Here is a 19,932-nt window from a genome sequence, read left to right on the forward strand (position 1 = left end):
GGAAATACACACACACACACACACACACACACACATACACACACACATATACACACGCACACATATATACATATATTATTCAACTATAAAAATAACCAAAACCTGCCATTTGAGACAACATGATGAACCTGGAGGACACTGCACTAAGTGAAATAAGCCAGACACAAAAAGACAAATACTGTATGATCAATCTCATGTTGAATCTAACCAAAACACGAAAGAAAGAAACCCACAGAAACAGAGTAGAATAGTGGCTTCCAGAACCTGGGCCTGAGGAGAATGAAGAGATCTTGATCACAGTGTCCAAATTTAGAGATGCACAAGTTCTGGGGATGCAACGTTCAGCATGGGTAGTGATAAATGTATTAATAATCATTACACAACATATAGATAAATCATTACCTTATATGCCTTGAATATATACAACCTTCATTTGTCAATTAAATATTTTTTAAAAATTAAAAAAAAAAAAGAAACATTTACAGCCATATAGTGCAAACTAATTTAGAAACCAAAGTGTGTTTTCAGTGGTTTCCTAAATTAAGGAAAATGAAATGTATTTATTATTGTTTAAATTATTTTGACTTTAGCCTTTTAACATTATGTAATTATAAAACATGCATTTTCTGTTATTTAAAGTTACAGAATGCTTGTACAAACACTTTTCCTCACTTTATTGGGAAATAAATAACATGTTTAAAAAAAAAAAATAATGTGCCATTCTTATATTTGGCATCTGATACAAAAGGAAGGGTAGAGGAGTAGAAAGGTAAGTGTGAGGCAAAAATGGGAATTAAACAGAAAAGAAATTCGTGCCAAAGTACAGACAAGTAGGAACAAAACTAAAAGTCAATAAAGCAACTCCAAAATGGTGTTCTCTCATAAAACACTTGAGTAAAATTTTTCTATTCCATTAAGCAACCAAGTACAGTACATTTCTTTTCACATATACTTACTGGCAAATGGGATATCATTTTTCCCAAACTTCTCAGTTCTACCCTTGAACTTTCAATTTCCTGCTGACATAAATCTAGTCGCTCGTTCTGTGTTGCAACACGAACCTTTAATTCTCGGTTTTCATTCATTAGAGAAAATTTTTCTCTCAGTATTTCATCTTTGTCTTCTAACTCACTTTCTAGCTTCAGAACACTTTGTCTACATTCAGTCAATTGTGCCATGACTTCTGAATTCTTCACTGCCATAATCCTTACTTTTTCTTTTCCATTGTTGTTTTCTTCTTTTAATTGTCTATAAAGAAAAAAAATTGAAATGAAAATAAAATGTGCATTCATTTTTAATAATCATATTTAGATACTCTCAGTATAGAAATATTTTGAAGTATAAGGCATAGTGGGGAACACCTGTCCCAGTTACTTGGGAGGCTAAGGCAGAAGAATCACAAATTTGAGGACAGCCTTGACAACTTAAAAAGGTCCCTGTCTCAAAAAAAAATAAAAAATAAAAAGGGTTGCGCGATGCAGTTTAGTGGCACAATGCCCCCTGGGTTCAATGCCCAGAACTGAAACGAAAAACAAAAACATTGATGCAAAAACCCTAGCAAACTGAATACATCAGTACATTAAAAGATGATTCACCACAATCAAGTGGATTCATCCCACTTGAAAAAGATGGTTCAATATAAGAAAATCAATAAATATGATATACCACATTAATAGAATGAGGAACAAAAATAACATGGTTATCTCAACAGATATGATAAAAATCAATATCCCTTCATGATAAAAATGTTTATCAAATAGGTATAGATGGAACATACCTCAATACAATAAAAGTCATATATAATAAGCCAACAATTAACATTATACTGAACGAAGAAAAGTTAACGGCTTTCTTTTTAAGATTTGGACAAAGAAAAGGATTTCCACTTTTACTACTTTCATTCGACATGGTACCAAAACTCCTAGTCAGAGCAATCAGGCAAGAGAAAGAAATAAGGGTGTCCAAATTTGAAAAATAAGGAAGTCACTGTTTATAGATGAAATGAGCTGTATAGAAAATCCCAAAGATTCTACCAGAAAATTTTAGAACTAATTACTGAATTAGCATGATTGCAGAATATAAAAATCAACATACAAGAATCAGTAGCATTATTATTCCTTTCATGTTTTGTTTCGTTTTTTGAGTGCTAAGGCTCAAACTCAGGGCCTCCTGCATACTAGTTAAGGACTCTACCACTGAGCTACACCCTAGCCCTCAAGTAGCATTGTTATAATGACAACAGTGAACAATCTGAAATCTAAATCAAGAAAGCAATCTCATTTACAATAACTACCAAAAGATACTTAAGAATAAATTTAACTAAATTAGTGTAAGATCTCTACAATGAAAATTATTATAAAATACTGAAGAATGATATTGAAGAGAACACACACACACACACACACACACACACACACACACACACAAAATGAAAGGTATTCATGGACTGGAAGAAGCAATATTGTTAAAATGTTTACACTACCCAAAGCAATCTACAGATTCAATGTAATCCCAATTAAACTTCCAGTGATTTTCTTCATAATAATAGAGAAAACAATCCTAAAATTTATATGGAACCAGAAAAACTCAATAACCAAAAGCAATCTATTGCTATTCTGAATAGCTAAAGCAATTTTGAGCAAAAAGAACAAAACAAGAGGCACTACACTATCTGATTTCAAAATACACTACAAAACTATATTAATCAAAAGAAAAGAACATGTTATTGATATAACAACAGATACACAGCAACAGATACATAGACCAATGGAACAGAATAGAAAGCCTAGAAGCAAATTCACACATCTATAATTGACTAATTTTTAACAAAGGCACCAAGGACTTGCACTGGAGAAGAAATAATTCAATAAACAGTGTTAGAAAAATTGGGTGTCCACATGCAGGACAATGAAACTTGATCCCAGACCCAATTCAATGAAACTACTAGGAGGAAACATGGGAGAAATGCTTCAGGTCACTGGAACAGACAAGGATTTTTTGAATAACACCTCAAAAGCATAGGCAACAAAAGCAAAAATGGACAAATGGAATTACATCAAACTAAAAAGCTTCTGCAGAGCAAAGGAAACCATCTTTGTGTGTGTGTGTGTGTGTGTGTGTGTGTGTGTGTGTGTGTGTGTATATATATATATATATATACTCCTGACAATGAAGTCAAAAGTATGTGGAGCCAAATTTGGTTCAACATAATTGCAAAGTCAATTTAAGTGCCCAGCATTGGTGCCTGAAGTTCTTACAAGAATTTTTTCAAGAAATACTATATCAGCAATACTCTTGATGACACAAGGAAGAAAGATACTGTGGACACTTTGAATGGTCAATCTCTGAGTGTGAAGTTTTAGAAATATTTTAACCAATGTATTTCATTTATATTTTCCTTTTTTTAATTTTAGTACTAGGGACTGAATGCAGGGTCTGAGCATGCTACACAGTATTTTCCTCTTTATACAAGTAATATATGATTTAAGAAATGTCTTTAAGGGGTTTAGGAGACAGTTTAGTGTAAGGTATTGGCTAGCATGTGTGAGGCCCTGAACTAGATCCCTAATACTAGAGGGAAAAACAAGGTCTAAGTGTAAGAATTCTTTATACTAAAGTATAAAATAAAATTTTAAGTGATAAAGCATTGTGTCATAGCGCAATTAGCAGTATTTTTCTTTCCTAAAGTACATCTTGCAATTAATAGCATCAGGTGATAGAAAGTACTCTGGTTACATAAAGTAACCTTTATCTCTTCTACCACACAAAAAAGACTACACATACTACCTTAAGGAAAATGTTAAAATTAGACAAAGGAATTGTTTTGATTGCTACCACTACCCTTAAACTAACAGTCTGAAGTGATAACGACTGATCAATATTAACCTCTCAACTGATGATGGAAATTAATTCTGAGAGGCCAACATGATATCCCAGAGAGTGTTCAGGAGTCAGAAAATCTCAGTTCTCATCCTTGATTTTTTTGGCCCTGGTTACTCTCTGGGCCTCTATTTCTTCACTTATAAAACAAGAGGACTGCTGGGCATGGTGGCACATGCCTATAATCCCAGTTACTTGGGAAGCTGAGGCAGAAAGATTGGAAGTTTGAGGCTGGCTTGGGCAACTCAGTAAAACCTTGTCTCAAAATAGAAAATAAAAAGGGCTTGGGGACGTTGCTCAGTGGTAGAGCATCTGTGGGTTCAATTCACAGTGCCAAAAATGAAAACAAAAAGTCAATGATAACAAGAAGAAGGTCATAACAATAACAAGAAGGTGAATTACGTTATTCTTCATGATTTACAAAATTCTTTTTTTTAACATTTTTAGTAGCTATTAGTTAATGTGATCATACTATAAATCATTGTTAATTTTATCTAAACATATGCAAAGCAAACATGTTAATCAACATCACTCTACGTTTACAAGTATGTTAACATTAATACCTTTTATTGCATTTAAAATTGTAACACTTTTGTATAGCTACAAAAGTGTTTTCCGGCACAAAGCTTATTCTTCTACATTATGAAAGTTCATAATTAAAATATATAAAATCTTAGGCTTTTAAGTATTTCAACTTTTTCCATCTCCACACAAATTCTTTTTTTCTGCAATACTGTACCTTAATTTCTCTTTCAGAATTTCAAGTTCACTTTTATATAGACCACACTTTTCTTGGAGCCTTTTATTTTCTTTTTCACAGCTAACTAGATTTTTCTCTAATATTTCTTCTTCAGTTTGAACCTAAAACAATAAATTATTAAGTGCAAGTACTTATATGGTCATACGTTTTATTTCAAATTAGAAATATAGGTAGTGATTTCACAAACAAGCAGGAGAGCAGACTAAGTGATTTCATGTTTTAAGTTTCCAGACTTGTAGTGAAAAGAAGCAAAGTGAAGTTCCTGGAAGTAATGAAAGACAGAAAGGACAACACTACTACCTGTCCAGAACTACTTAAGAGCCTATTATAGATGGGCAATTGCATTGTCACTTAAAAGTGTAAGTATTCTGGGCCTCATTTAAACAAAGCAAGCAACTCAAGCAGAAATGCTGCACCCACATTATTAAAGGCTAACGTCAGTGCAAATGTTCCAGAGATATACTTTTTGAAAGTTTAGTCACAAAATACTCCCACTGAAATAAAAGCCTGAATGTAAAACATAAAATTCAAGCACCCAGATTGGAGCAAGAGCAGTGAAGGATTGGGATATCTGTCCACTTCCTTTGATACCCTTGGTTATATCCACCTAACTCTAGGGCTTTGTTCAGCAGAGTTAGAAATTGATAATATTAAGGAAAGTATAAAAAAAAGTTTTCCTCTCTCCCCCTGAGGATATTTCTTCAGCTAAGTATTCCTTCCTCTACAGATAATCTTAAGAATCCTTCTAAGATAATCCATTCCCACAGGGACCTTCTCCAAGGTTTTCAAAACAGTGATCTAATTAACTAATTCATACTTAAGATTTCAGTATTAATAAGATCTTAATATTTTATATGGCTAAATGGTATTTACAGTTTTATTACAAAGGAATGCCAAATGAAATCTTCCTCCTTATTAGTATCTGATATGGTTGATAATTTCTCCTCTAAACTTTTTTATTCTTTAGCTGCCATGGCAGTATTTTAATGGACTGGTCTTTTTTCTTTACTTCCTTTTATTAATTGCTCACTTTTTACTGTGTTATTCTCTTTTTATATATTCCCTTTGAAACTTTATTTTTCCCTTGCCAAAACTGCATTAAGAGAAGCACTCACCCAAAGTCTCCTCATGCTATACAAATCATTTTAACATCTTCACTTATGAGACCAAAGATCTTTTATTCATTATCTTTCAATTTTCCTTCTTCCTTCCACCCAAAACTTTTTTCTGTATTTTTATTTTTATCCACTTTTTTCTTTAAGGCACAAAAAAATCTCTCTTTCATTAAAAATGTATGCTTTTGGACTATATCATCTTTCATGTCCTTCAGACTCTTCTGCCATCTTCCATCTCCCTATACTTCCAGAGTCTTCAATTTCCCTCTACTCCAATGGCCCTTGCCTATGAAACCTACTAAGATGTTCAGAGTATGCCTAGTTCTAAAAACACTCTTCCTTAATCCAGCTTCTTTCTATCTTTCCACCCTCCCCCCACATCACCACTTATTTTTTCTTTACCTTATATAATGATATTTCTTTATAACCACCGTCTACTACCTTCCTTCCTCTTTTCCCACGCCTAAGATTGTGCCTTCTATATAGTCCTATCTCATTCTTCATCCTTGACAAATTTGCAACATCTGACACTGAAGATGACTGTCTTCTTTTAAAAATGCTCTATTGCTTTGGATTTTCTTATTAGACTTTGCTAATTTTCTTTTTAATCACCTCTTCTCAATATATTTCAAAAGCTCTTTTACCTATTTTTCATTCTCTTCTCACTCTATACAAAATTCCTCTGTCAATGTCCAAGCTTCTACTACTTAAATACTGTCAATTATTTTTTTGGGCAGGGTTGGGGGTACCAGGGATTGAACTCAGGGGCACTAGACCACTGAACTACATCCCCAGCCCTATTTTTTTGAATTTTATTTAGAGATAGGGTGCTTAGCGCCTTGCTTTTATTGAGGCTGACTCTGAACCTGAGATTCTCCTGCCTCAGCCTCCTGAGCTGCTGGAATTACAGGCGTGTGCTACTTTGCCAGGCTTAAATACTGTCAGTTCTTAAATATGCAGGTCTAGTTCAGATTTCAATGTCTAAGACAAGACCTGGAGACACAAATTCTTACTTCTAGATATTCTATAGTCATGCCAAAATAGAATTCATCTTTTCTCCCAAACTATCTATTTTGATTCATGATGCAAACCAGCAACCTAACAATACTATGCTTTTCTCTTAATGTCTGCTTCTAGTATATTCAAGTGGTCACAAGATCCCATTGATTAACAGCTCTCATATCTCTCTACACATATCCATCATCTTCAGTACCTCCTGCCGGCCTCTCAGAGTGGTCCCTGACTTGTATCCACCTGTCCAACACAAATTCACAGTGATACCAGAGTGAATACCCTGGAATATGTATTCTATCATTTCCTCAGCTTAATACTATTTAATGACATACCATCATCTTTGAAATACCCTAGCAGCTCATATGTCTGTCTACTCTATGAAGCCTCTTCTGAGCCCACCAGTTTGTTAAATCTCCCTTCATGCCATCAACCATACCTAACATTTTATTTTTATTATACTTTATAAAATACTGAATTTGTTTATATACCTACAGATTTTACTAGATTGTGACCTCCGGCATGATGTGTTATATATAACTGAACCTCCCAAACACTAGCACAGAACCTGGCATGTAAAAGGAACTTGATAATTAATTAATAAGTGAACACCCTATGATTACCTGTACTCTGAATCTTCTTACTCTACCCTTCTTAAAGATTTTTTCCTCTGCTTTCTTTAAACAGAATCATCGAGCTCCTGTTTTCATTATTACCCCAAGATGGAAAAGACCCATATCACCATCTCTTTATTAGACCGTTCTGAGCTCAATATCTGAATATCCAACTTGTGACTTTCCTCCATACAGAATTTATTACCATGTAGTATTATTTAAAGATATTAAATAAATGTAATGAGGTCATTATATACCTATATGGCATCAGTTTAAGGGGTTATCCTTCAGGGGGAAATAGGCCCCTCTTGAGCTGGTAGGTCAAGGAGACCAGTTGAAGGCTACATAATCTACTTGGCCTTCATTTTCAGGAGGTTAGGGGAATGAATCTCCTGCTTCTATTTCTCTAGTTCCAACCTCTACTCACTCACATCATTACTTCTCTGTATTTTGTTCCTACTCTTTTATCTCCTTAAGTTAAAAAAAAAAAATTTCTTCTGACAATAAATGTTTTAAATAGTATCCTTAATTAATATTTTTAAAAATCTTTCTTTCATTGGACACAGTGGTACATGCCTGTAATCCTAGTTACTTGGGAGGCTGAGGTAGGAAGATCACAGGTTCAAGGCAACACAGCAACACCCCCATTAGAAAAACAAAAGAAAGAAGTTAAATGAAAAATATATAAATATACTTTGAAAATTCTTTATTTAAATGCTTTTATTATGAATAAAATCCTAAAAAGTACTCTTCTTTAACCATAAATAAACATATTCTGCTTGTAACTACCTTTATTTTCAGAATATGGACACAGTATAAAACATTGAATTTGCACAACTGCCTCTTTACCTTTTCCAATTTTTCAGCCACTTTTTCTTTATATTGTTGGAAAGCTTTACTCAGTTCCTCAGCATTATATAGTGCTTCATTCCTTTGTCGTTCAGCTCTAAAATTTAAAAAGAAATAATGAATATAAGTAAAGAATGCTCTATATTTGAATAGTTAGGTTTCAAAGTAATTTTTATTTAATTATAAGGAATAATTAGAAGTTTTTAAAATAGTAAAACAGATTATTAGGCTTAAGCTGTAAAATGAAGAATGAAGACTATACTATAATCATTTTCATACCCTATCAACATAAAAAATAAAGTATAATACAAAACACTTATAAACTCCAAAATACATATAAATTCCTGTATGTTGGCAATATTTCTTCCTAAACTGGAAAGACAGAGTAGGGAAACAGTCTGTTAGATGGTAAATTTTCAATGGTTAGGTATTATAGAATTATTCCACTGTTAAAATATTTAAATTACCAAATAAATTCTGTGACCTGCACAAGTCAAGTAAATTTCTTAAAAGATATTTTAATAAACAGTAACTTCCACTAACACAAGATATAAAACTCTAAACAATAATAAAAATAAAATCCAACTACCACCAAGTACTGCTTAAGCCTCACCTTACTATTTCATCTCTAAGTTGACCTTCACCTTTCCTCATATTTCTCATATTAAACTGAGAAATATCGGGCTGGAACTTAATATAACCCTCTTACTTAAAACATTTTTTATATTTAAACTTATTCCCATCACATTCTTTCTAGTGTAAGTAAATGAATGACCTTCCTCTCATCCAAGGTGAATTACTCAGTCTATACTCTGGATCTAAACTATTCCCACTAAGAAACTTCCTCTATTTTCTGCATTTTCAGTTTTTTCTCTACTAGCATATATAAACAGATTCATGTGAAAGTACCTCAATTTCTGCTTACCTTTTTCCTTGTTTACTTTGTTCAAGTAAATCCACCTTCAACTTTATACATTCCTCTTTGGACTCTTGCAAACTGTGTTCCTTTTCAATCACCATTTTCTGGCTCTGTTCTAATTTATCTTCTGCCTCTCTACAAAATAAATTTTTAAAAGTTGTTTTTTTTTTTTTTGCGGGAGGGGGTGATGCAGGGTCTCATGCGTGCTTGACAGGCACTCTATCGCAAAGCTGTATCCCCAGCCTCATTATAAAGACTTGAAGTAATTAACACAGATATGCAAGAATAATGCAACATTAGGAGTTTTATTACTTTATTTTTAAATATTTTTTTAGTTGCCATAGACCTTTATTTTACTTATTTATATGTGGTACTGAGAATCAAACCCAGTGCCTCACACATGCTAGGCAAGCGCTCTACCACTGAGTCACGCCTCCAGTCCCAAGAATTTGTATTTCTAACATATTCCTATATGATGCTAATACTGCTAGTCCCAGAACTGCACTCTGAGAATCAAATAGCATAATATGCTAGTGAGTATACATATATTTTCCATTTTATCCAAGGTAGAAAAACAAATGACAAAGAACCTGATCTCTTATAGTTTATTTCTTGCACTTTATTGAAGGACTGAGTATGTGTTACTATACAGTGAGAAGTGAACTAATTCATATTTAATAAAAGCATGTAAATAAACCCCTCAATTTAGATTTACTCTTTTTCAGTCCCTATACATTACATGTAACCTGCAGCCAAGAGGAGTTATGATTGAGCGCAATTAGATTCAACAAGTTCATACCTGGACACTATTGGATCATTATAGATTTATTGGACGTGGGGGGAGAGACAAGATATAATAACGAAGAGAAGTAGGAAATGAAAATCTTAAAGCTCTAAAAAGGTATATTTACCTCAAAACTTTATCTTGAGCTTTGACTTCTGCTTCTAAATTTATAATCTGTTCTTCTAATATAGGGATATTGGCTGCCTGTTGCTGAACAGACTCAAGCACAGAAACCTAAGACATAAAACAACTTTTAGAGCACTTTCTCTTAGAAAATAAACTAATCAAAAAAAAAAGAAAGAAAAAAAAAAAAAAAAGAAACTTATCTATTTGATCCTTAGTCTTTTTCCTGTCATATAAGTGGGTTCAACAGGACTCCCCAGTCACTGGCCAAATGTAATGCTATCTATTTCTTTAATCAATGATGAGCATGTCATTATCACAAAACAGTCTCAGCATATGAGGTCCTGTCATTACCCTTAATATGCTCAATATCCCAATAAAACTGATTAGCTATTTGTGGAGAGGTGGGGAGAAGACTTATCTACTGATATCATCTGGAGACAATTTCAGATAAATTAGAATATTAAATATAAAACATCAAACTATAAAAAAAATTTGAGTTTTTATGATTTGAAGATTAATTTTAGCTGGGCATGGTAACCTATACCTATAATCCCAGTGATTCAAGAGGCTGAGGCAGGAGGAATTCAAGTTCCAGGTTACTCTGGGCTACTTAGTGAGACCCCTGTCTCAAAATAAAATGTAACAAGGCCCTGGAATGTAGCTCAGTGATATAGTGTCCCTAGGATCAATACCCAGCACTAAAATAAAAAAATAAGAGTTGTAGATGTAAATCAGTAATAGAGAGGTTCTGAATTCAATCCCTATACCAAACACACACACACACACACACACTACACAAACAACACACAAACAAACCAAAAAACATGTGAACTGCTCTGGAAAAGGCAGCATTCCTAAACACAATTTAGAAAATGTTGAGGTAGGAGTAAAATACCATTATCTATCTTACCACTTAACAATAACCACTGTAGTGTTTAAGTCCTTGTAAAAAGAAAGGTTAAAATCTTATTACTTCAATAATTAATAAACTCTTTTTATTTAGTTGGGCAAGGTGGTACACACCGAGGACTCTAGGGGCTGAGGCAGAAGGGTTGCAAGTTTGAGGCCAGCCTCAGCAATTCAGCAAGACTGTCTCAAAATGAAAACTAAAAAGGGCTAGGGGATATAGTTCTGTGGCAAGAGTGTCCCTGGTTCAATGCCCAGTTTAAAAAAGAAACGAACAAAAACCCTCTATATCTCTTTTGAGTTTAAATAAGCCTTTATGAGTTTAAAGAGATTATAGTTGAAGAAAATTTAAAATATCTTTAATGAACAGAAAATGTGAACAAATTACAGAAATCTCAATTGGCAAAGAAATATATTAAAAAAGTAAACCTCAAAAGAAATCAGGAAAAATGATCTTTTTACCTCAAGAGGACAAAAAAATGTAGAATGCTGAATAAGGTTGCAGGAAATGACTGAAAACCCCTCGTTCCTTGTAATTTGGTCATTCTGCCTCTGGAAATCTACCCTAAAAATAATCCCAAATACCAAAAAAGTTTTGTGCTCATTACTGCACTATTTTCTCCCTCAGCAGGGAAAAAACAAAACACATTTTGTCATTTGTTTTTATCTCTAAATTGAAAGGAAAAATAAACTTTCCCCTAATTCCACTACTTAAAACTATATATAATGACTATAAAATGGATAGATTAGACCAATAGACCACAAAAGTAAATAGTGAAAACTCCATTCTGATCTTTCAGTTCCTCCTGAAGTTACCAACAGCCTTTTTCTCCTTATGTATTTCACATGTATAACTATATACATAAAACACAGACATATGCACTTTTTATAAAAACAAAACTGGGAACTTTGTACTTGTATATTACTCTGTAGTGTTTTTCTACCACTAAATATATGAAGTAATAGATTTGTTGTTTGCTGTTTGTTTTTGAAGAGTTAGGGATGGAACCCAGCAATCTCATGCACACAAGGCAAGTGTTCTACCATTAAGCTACTTCCACAGTCTGGATAAGTTTTTGAGTGTTGATACTGTTCTAAGTGTCTTTACATATATTATACCATTTGAATCTCTAAATCTTTTATGTAATTCAAACAACTTTGCCTCTTAGTACTGATACATTTACCTCATTTCTTTTTAAAAAAAGATTTTGTTGCAATCCATTTTATAGGCAATATGTAATTTCCATATTTCTATTTTTAGACATTTTGAGTTCTTTTTTTTTCTTTGAACCAGGGATTGAACTCAGAGGCACTTATCCAATGAGCCACATTCCCAGCCCTTTTTTTTTAAATTTTGAGACAGCGGCTCTCTAAGTCACTGAGGCTGGCTTTGAACTTATGATCTTCTTGCCTCCGCCTCTCAAGCTGCTGGGATTACAAGCATGCACCACTGAGCCCAGCCAATTTCTTCTATTTTTTCCTAACACCAATCATATAATAAAAATAACAAGAAAACCATCAACTAAGTTATGGAATAATCACACAATGAAACATAATGCAACCATAAAAATGATCAATGAAAAAAGCTAAGTAAATCCATCAGAAGATTCTCAGGCTGGTGTAGCTCAGTGGTAGAGCTTGCCTAACTAACATGCGTAAGGCTCTGGGTTCATTCCCAGCACCATCTGGAAAAATTTTTTAAAAGAAGAAGAAGAAAACAAAAACTTTTAACCATACATGAAGTAAAAACCATAGGAAAAACCAAAACTATTCAATAGGGATCTGGAGTCATGTAATCAACTAGTAGGATGGTTTCTAGATGGTAGAAACCTTGGGTGACCTTTCTCCCTCCTTTCTTCTACTTCCTTAGATTTCAACAATGACAATGCATACTCTTTAAAAGGAAGATAAATAAACTATATTTCTTGTGTGTAAGAAACAGAATACTCTGGTAATCCTAAGAGTTTAAGCTGATTTCTCTATATGCAAAGTTCCCTAAATCATTTTCAGATATAGAATTGAGGTTGGGGATATAGCTCAGTTGGTAGAGTGCTACCCTTGCAAGCATAAGACCTTGGGTTCAATCCCCAGCACTGCGAACAAAAAAAAGTACAGATATAAAGTTGATTTTTCTTTTGGTATGTGTTGGGGGAATACTGGGAATGAACCCAGGAGTGCTCTACCACTAAGCTACATCCCCAGCCCACGTCATTTTGGGACAGAGTCTAAGTTTCTTAGGGCTTCACTAAGTTGCTGAGGATGGCCTCAAACTTGTGAACCTTCTGACTCAGTCTTCCAAGATGCTGGGATTATAGGCATGCACCATCACATCCAGCTAAAATTGATTTCTTAACATGTCAATATAGTATCATAATAAAAACTGCTACATATTAAGGCAGTACAAAGAATATTTTTCAATTCAAATCTTAAAATGATTTCATCTATTTTCTGTTGGCATATTCATCATTCAAGATTACATACTTTTGCTTTTGATTGTGTTAATTCAAAGTGGATTGATTCTATTTTAGTCATTAAAGAATGATTCTGTGTGACCAAACAAGCATTTTGTTGCCTAAGTTTATTAAGTTTCTCTCGAAGACTTTTAATTTCTTGATCCATAGGAGCAGAAGATGAAAAAGACATCTGAAAAATAAAAAAAGAGCAATTTTGAATTAGTTATGGACTACATAAAGGGAAAAGTGATACATAATTATCTAAAGCTCAAAAAGGAGGTAAAATATCTAGTGACTACTAATGAAAATATTTGAGACCTCAATACTCTCTCTTCCACTGCTTACAGAAGTATGCATTAAATATGACTTGGAAAACAGTGGATAAATTTGTTAAACTGACTGGTATTATCCAATAAAATTGAACATGCTAAAATCAACAATATCTCTCCTGGGTATGAATCTTTTGCACTTTTGCACCTGAGGATATACAAATACAAATATTCAGAGTTACATTGTCCACAAGAGACAATAAATAGAAAGAACCCAAATGCCTACCAACAAAAGAAATAATAGATTAAAATATTCTTTATTCTGTGTATTTAAATTTTTTTTTTTACTTATAGATGACACAATACCTTTATTTTATTTATTTTTAATGTGGTGCTGAGGATCGAAACCAACGTCTCACACGTGCTAGGCAAGCACTCTACCACGGAGCTACAATCCCAGTCCCATTCTGTGTATTCTTAATATATTCTTCTTAACAAATATTTTAATTTTCATGAGGGCTGTGATTTTCAAAATAATATTTGGGTTAAAATTTTTTGGGGGGAGCAGCACTGGGGATTGAAACTAGAGGTGCTTTACCACTGGAGCTACATCCCCAGCCCTTTTTATTTTATTTTTTTAGTTGTAGATGGACACAACACCTTTATTTTATTTATTCATGTTTATGTGGTGCTAAGGATTGAACCCAGTGCCCAACGCATGCTAGGTGAGCACTCTACCACTGAGCCACAGTCACAATGCTTATTTTATATTTTGATACACAGTCTCACTAGACTGCCTAGGGCTTGGCTAAATTGCTGAGACTGGCCTTGAACCTGTAATCTTCCTACCTCAGCCTCCCAAACCACTGGAATTACAAGCATTGCTACCTCACCTGGGTAATTTTTTTTTTTTTTTTAGTAATATATTTAGGCAATTCAAAAGTAAAAACTAGAAAAGAAAAAGCATACACAGAAGCCTCCTACCAATTGTTAGTGCATAGGTAACCATTTTCATAACTTTCTTATTTAGGGATTCCACTTGCATACACAAGCAATACAAATTACCTACCTACCTTGCCTCTTTATGCGAAAAATGAGAATATTATGTATTCTATTCTACACCTTGCATTTTTTATTTGAAAAATATATACGGGCAATCTCTCCATCATCAATGCTTTTGAGAAACTCAAAAAAACTTCCCTTACCTACATAGTTTCCATTGCATGAATGAACCATAGTTTATTCAATCACCTATTACTGGGCACTGAAGTTATTTCTATCTATTGTTATGACAAATAATGACTCTTTTTGGACTTACACAGATGTACCTATAGGATAGTTTTCCAGGTAAATATTGCCAGATGCCTCTCCATAAGAGTTATATCATTTTGCATTCAAACCAGCAATATATAGCCTCCAAATATCACCACAAAAGACAGTGTCAAACAGCTGGATGTTTAACAAAGTCATCAGTAAGAACTACTTAAATACAGTTCTGTTTTGAATTTCACTCTGTAAGTGAAATGCAACACTCAACCATTCGCTTGAAGATCATTTGTATTTCCTTTTCCATTCATGTCTTTTGCTACTGGCTTACAGATCTTTTTCTTTTCACTTTCAAGAAGTTTTATTTACTAGAGATTAACCCTTTCTCTTTGATAGGTATTATCAAAATCTTTTTCTCTCCAATTTGTGATTTATTTTTTTATTTTACTTGTGGTAAAACACAATGATTTCACCCACATAATATAAACAATGAGAATTATCAGTAATTGGAATCAGGATAGGGATCAAAGGTCCCAAAATTACACAGACATGGAATTTGAATTTATTTTCTAAAATGTCGGTTCAAATAGCTTCATTATTCAGCATCCTTACAAAAATAAAATGTTTCAAAAAATAGATTTTTAAAGCAGAAAGAGCAAATTTTTATCAAAACATATGATATGCATATGCAACCATATATGTGTATATGAGTTTTGGGGATGTGGACATAACAAACAGGAAGGAGAGTGGAAAGGGAAGTAAAAGGGTCAAGTAAGAAAAAGTGATAAACACAGGGAATTAGATAATATGATAGAATAAAAAAGAGGAAGAGCATTCCAGATTAGGAAAATATTTCTTATGTCATTGACAAACTTAGGTATAACAAAAGGAGAATAGTGCCATACTACCACATAGCACCTGATCCAGGCTAAATTGTGAATATATGTCACTTAATTAATAACTGATTATCTATTATGTACTAACATAATGCTAAAATCAAGGAAATTATAATTTACTTAAGAAGACATTTAACTACAAAAAAGCAATAAATATAGAACTTTAAAAACAGAGGAATACACCAAGATAATAAAGTTCTAGTTAGGACATTAAAAAAAAAATAATTCTTGATTCCTACAGCAAAAAGACTATAGAAAAATGAACAGGCATTTAAAGAAAAAATATGTTAAGTATACAAGTCTAATACAAGTCTAAAACTAAAACTACTTTTCAGTAGAAAATTTAAAAACAATAACCTTATCTCTTGGACTTTTTTGAAATTCAGTACTGCTACCAGATATTCTACAAACTTTTTTATAAGATGAGTAATTTGAAAGTCCTGGGTGGCTAGGCTGAACAAGATCTTCCAAAATGAGTCTTTCAGTCCTTGAGGGATTAGAGGTGTAATCAGAATTTTCACTTGGACTAACACTAGAGGAAAAAAAGAGAAGTATATTTTAGTTCTTAGTTTTCACTACAAATTTCTGTAGAGGAATAAGAAAATTTTTAAAAAAATAACCAGAAATGATGCTTAAAATTAGGTCTATAGTTATAAATGTAATGCAACATTTCAACTAAATTTTAAACAACCCATAATTAGACCAGGCCAGGTGGCACACTCCTGTAATCCCTGCCACTAGGGAGGCTGAGGCAGAAGAATTACAAATTTGAGGCCAACCTCACAACTTAGCAAACCCTCAGAAACTTGCAAGACCCCATCTTGAATAAAAAATTAAAAAACAAAACAAAACAAAAAAAAGGGCTGAGGGTGTAGTTCGGTGGCAAAACGTCCCTGGATTTTATCCTCAAATAAATAAATAAACCATAAATAATGTTAAGCTAGCAATCTATGTACTTCCTGAGTCTCTATGCTAGGGTTACTTAGGATTCAAAAAAATGTCACAGCAATGAAAGATTAATAAAGCTCCACATATACATTTATACTTTTTTTTTTTTTTTTCAGTACTAGAGATTGACAAAGACACTCTACTACCAAGCTACCTCCTGGCATTTTTCATTTTTTATTTTGAGATATGGTCTCACTAAATCACCCAGGCAGGTCTCAAACTTGCAATCCTTCTGCCTCAGCCTCCTGGATAGCTCAGATTATGGGCATGCACCACTGTGCTTACCACTATGCCTATCACTATGCCTCACTATTTCAACATCCATTGCTATTTTCTTAATAAATAAATTGTTCTCTGATATTATTCTTTTTTTCTAAAATGTGAGTTATGTTAAAAAGCATAGAAAATTATATCTCATTCCAGAGGCACATTAAAAACACAATACATAGGGCTGGGGCTGACAGCTCAGTGACAGAGCACTTGCCTAGTACCTGTGAGGCACTGGGTTTGATGCTCAGCATCACATAAAAATAAATTAATAAAATAAAGGTATGTAAAAAAAGGGTTATATCTTTTAAGAAGTCTTATAAAAACCCCACAATACAGAATAATGAAACCTAAACATTTACATTCATAAATTAAAGTTATACTCTGAATTCTATATGTGATTTTACTTACCTGGATAACTCTTCCCCTAAATTCTGCAAACTCCATTCTGTTATCTTCAGTTCATGTCTTAAGGAAGCAACATTTGCAAGCAAACTTTCTTCTTCATTGTCTTTATTACAGTAGTCTGATGAACTAGATTCCATTTCTTAAAAAAAAAAATTCTTGTACCTCTCCTGAAAGATTCCGTGGTGTCAGTCAAAATATTCTCACAGTAATGGAATTTAACTCATTATTTTTCTATTTTGAATGTGGTGAAATCTTTCATAGTAATTTAAAACAAAGCAAAAAAATATATAATAATAAATTACTCTGTAAAGTCATGAAAGACAGTTCAATAAAATTTCAGTGGACTCATTTTTAACTAAAGGCAGGGTCTAGTCATTATAGTCCCCTTTTCTAAGCACATTTAATCTTCTTAATAAGTGTGTAAACTAAGTATTTTTATTCTACATTAAGGATGAAGAAATTGATTCAGACAAATTAATTTGCTCAGTCACATAAACTGTAAAGAGTGAAACCAAGATTTGAATTCAGATCAGCAAGATCCAAAGACCTTTAAATTATGTTAAACTGTATTTTTCTACTTTATTAATATATGATAATTTCAATATAAGGTGTTTGAATTTTCATAATCACCTTATAAGCTCTGGACATTTGATAAAATGTAATCAGTACAGTCTTCCATATTTTCCTAGAAGGCAACTAATTACCATATAAAAGTTAACTCCTCCTCCCATTCACAATGGTTATAAAGTTTAAATAGACACACACACTTGAATTCACAAGTCATAACCAGAGATCAAAATGACACCTGGCAGTTCAATTCATAGAACTAGTAAGAAAAAAAAACTTGTTTCTTCAACAGTTGAGTATCTCTAGGGTTGTGAAACTCTACTAAATTCCTTCACACATAAAAAATCATGATAAAGCACATTTTATTATTGCAAGTATGAAAATAAAAACACTAAAGCTTTAGCATTTCTACTACTCCTATACATCTTACTGTATAATCTTCCAATTTCATTCCTGTTTCAGATCCCACATACCTTCTTCATTGCAGCACCGCTTTCATCACCCTTTTAAAATTGTGACCACATCCTGAGGTCCAAAAGGCTTGAAGTCCTGTGTATTATATTCAAGACTATAATGTACTTAGAAAAGTTCAATATTTTGAATGAATAAATGATGAATACTAACCTGCCTTTCCTTCCTCTCATCCAGCTAATGTAATATGCTACATTTATTGCACACTCAAAATATCTCAGATTTAGGGTGAGAGATTAAGGGAAAAAAAAAACAAAAAAACAAAAAAAACTTCTCACCTTACTGGAAAAAGCTGTGGCAGGAAATTAAATATTCTCTGTAATCTTAGTAGACAACCAGTTTCTATGCTCCTTCCCCTTTGTTTCCACAAATGTTTCTGTTTCAATGAGACTTCCCCAACAAAATTCAATGGATCAGGTTCCCATCCTGCTTGATCTAATCAACATCTCTAGCTCCCTGTAGAATGGTGGAGAAATAGGTAAAGAAAATTTGGACAAGTTCAAAAAAATGCTGTTTGGTGCTATAAGTTTCATTTAAATTGCTTAATGACCAACATCTGTGTATTTTCATGTAAGAATTTTCTAACTTTTTTGAGGTGGCAATTACATTCGATGTTCAAACATTTTCATTTTTATCAGAGGGTCATTTACTGTCAAATAAAGATTGTTTCTCACTTCAACTTACAGTAGTTACAAAAAAGCCTATCTTCATTGCCTGGACGTAGGAAGGCACATCATCCTACCTAGAAGCCGAGAAGACGTCATCTGTTAGCCCTAATTACCAGTGTGTTTATAGGAACACACGCATACCCACCACACGAAGGGGTATATTCTTTATGCCCCGTGTTTTTGATAAGATGGGCTGCAGTCGAAAGAGATCTCTCATTTTGAAAAGAGATCATCGTTTTATTATAGCATTATCCTGTCACGAAAACGCTCAATTTGATACCGTTGATCCTACGTCCATCTGAAAGAGGAGCAAAACTTGACATCCTCCTCTCCGATTTCTCGTCAAATAAAATACAACCCTGCAGAGGGGCATGCTCAGCCAAGAGAAAGGACAGGGGCCTAGTTCGTCCAAGGTGCCGGGAGGAAAGAAGACCGGTTTCCACCCGCCAAGGGGCACTCGCTCACCACCCAAGTCGCAGCTGGGGAGAGGCCCACCACCGGGCCGCGCGACTCGTCTGCGCTCGGAGGCCTCGGACCCTCTCCCGGGCCACGGCATGGAAGCCTCAAACACACCAGTAGGAGAACGAGCGAACCCAGACGAGTTCGAAGAGCCGCGGGAACCGTTGGGACGCGCCCCCTCGGCCGCAGCCCCGCCCCCCGCGCTGGCTCCGCGAGCGTGACGTCGGGGGCGCAGAGCCTGCCGGGGATCGTGGTCGGCTAGCGCCGTAGAGCGGTCCCCGCGCTCTCCGCGCTCTC

The 19,932-nt window shown here is 34.0% G+C and overlaps 1 protein-coding gene across 11 annotated transcripts in view; it reads right to left on the minus strand.

Moving 5' to 3' along the window:
• The window catches only part of Ccdc18 (coiled-coil domain containing 18), a 109,540-nt gene that overhangs the window by 88,974 nt on the left and 634 nt on the right, over window positions 1–19,932 (minus strand). For 2 of the 11 annotated variants that reach the window (XM_047553036.1, XM_047553065.1), the window contains exons 1-10: window positions 19,642–19,861; window positions 18,787–18,964; window positions 17,474–17,637; window positions 16,205–16,379; window positions 13,445–13,606; window positions 10,059–10,165; window positions 9,154–9,282; window positions 8,229–8,325; window positions 4,619–4,740; window positions 957–1,248 (exon numbers count right to left, since the gene is read on the minus strand). In XM_047553036.1, coding sequence (XP_047408992.1) covers window positions 957–1,248; window positions 4,619–4,740; window positions 8,229–8,325; window positions 9,154–9,282; window positions 10,059–10,165; window positions 13,445–13,606; window positions 16,205–16,379; window positions 17,474–17,607 — 1,218 coding nt within the window. In that variant the 5' untranslated portion in view covers window positions 17,608–17,637; window positions 18,787–18,964; window positions 19,642–19,861. Of the gene's footprint in view, window positions 1–956; window positions 1,249–4,618; window positions 4,741–8,228; window positions 8,326–9,153; window positions 9,283–10,058; window positions 10,166–13,444; window positions 13,607–16,204; window positions 16,380–17,473; window positions 17,723–18,786; window positions 18,965–19,641; window positions 19,862–19,932 lie in introns of those variants that run through there. The other 9 variants (XM_047553057.1, XM_047553001.1, XM_047553026.1 and 6 more) reach the window with 8 other exon arrangements.

Source organism: Sciurus carolinensis, chromosome 1 (assembly GCF_902686445.1).
Source record: "Sciurus carolinensis chromosome 1, mSciCar1.2, whole genome shotgun sequence".
NCBI classification, from domain to species: Eukaryota; Metazoa; Chordata; class Mammalia; order Rodentia; family Sciuridae; genus Sciurus; species Sciurus carolinensis.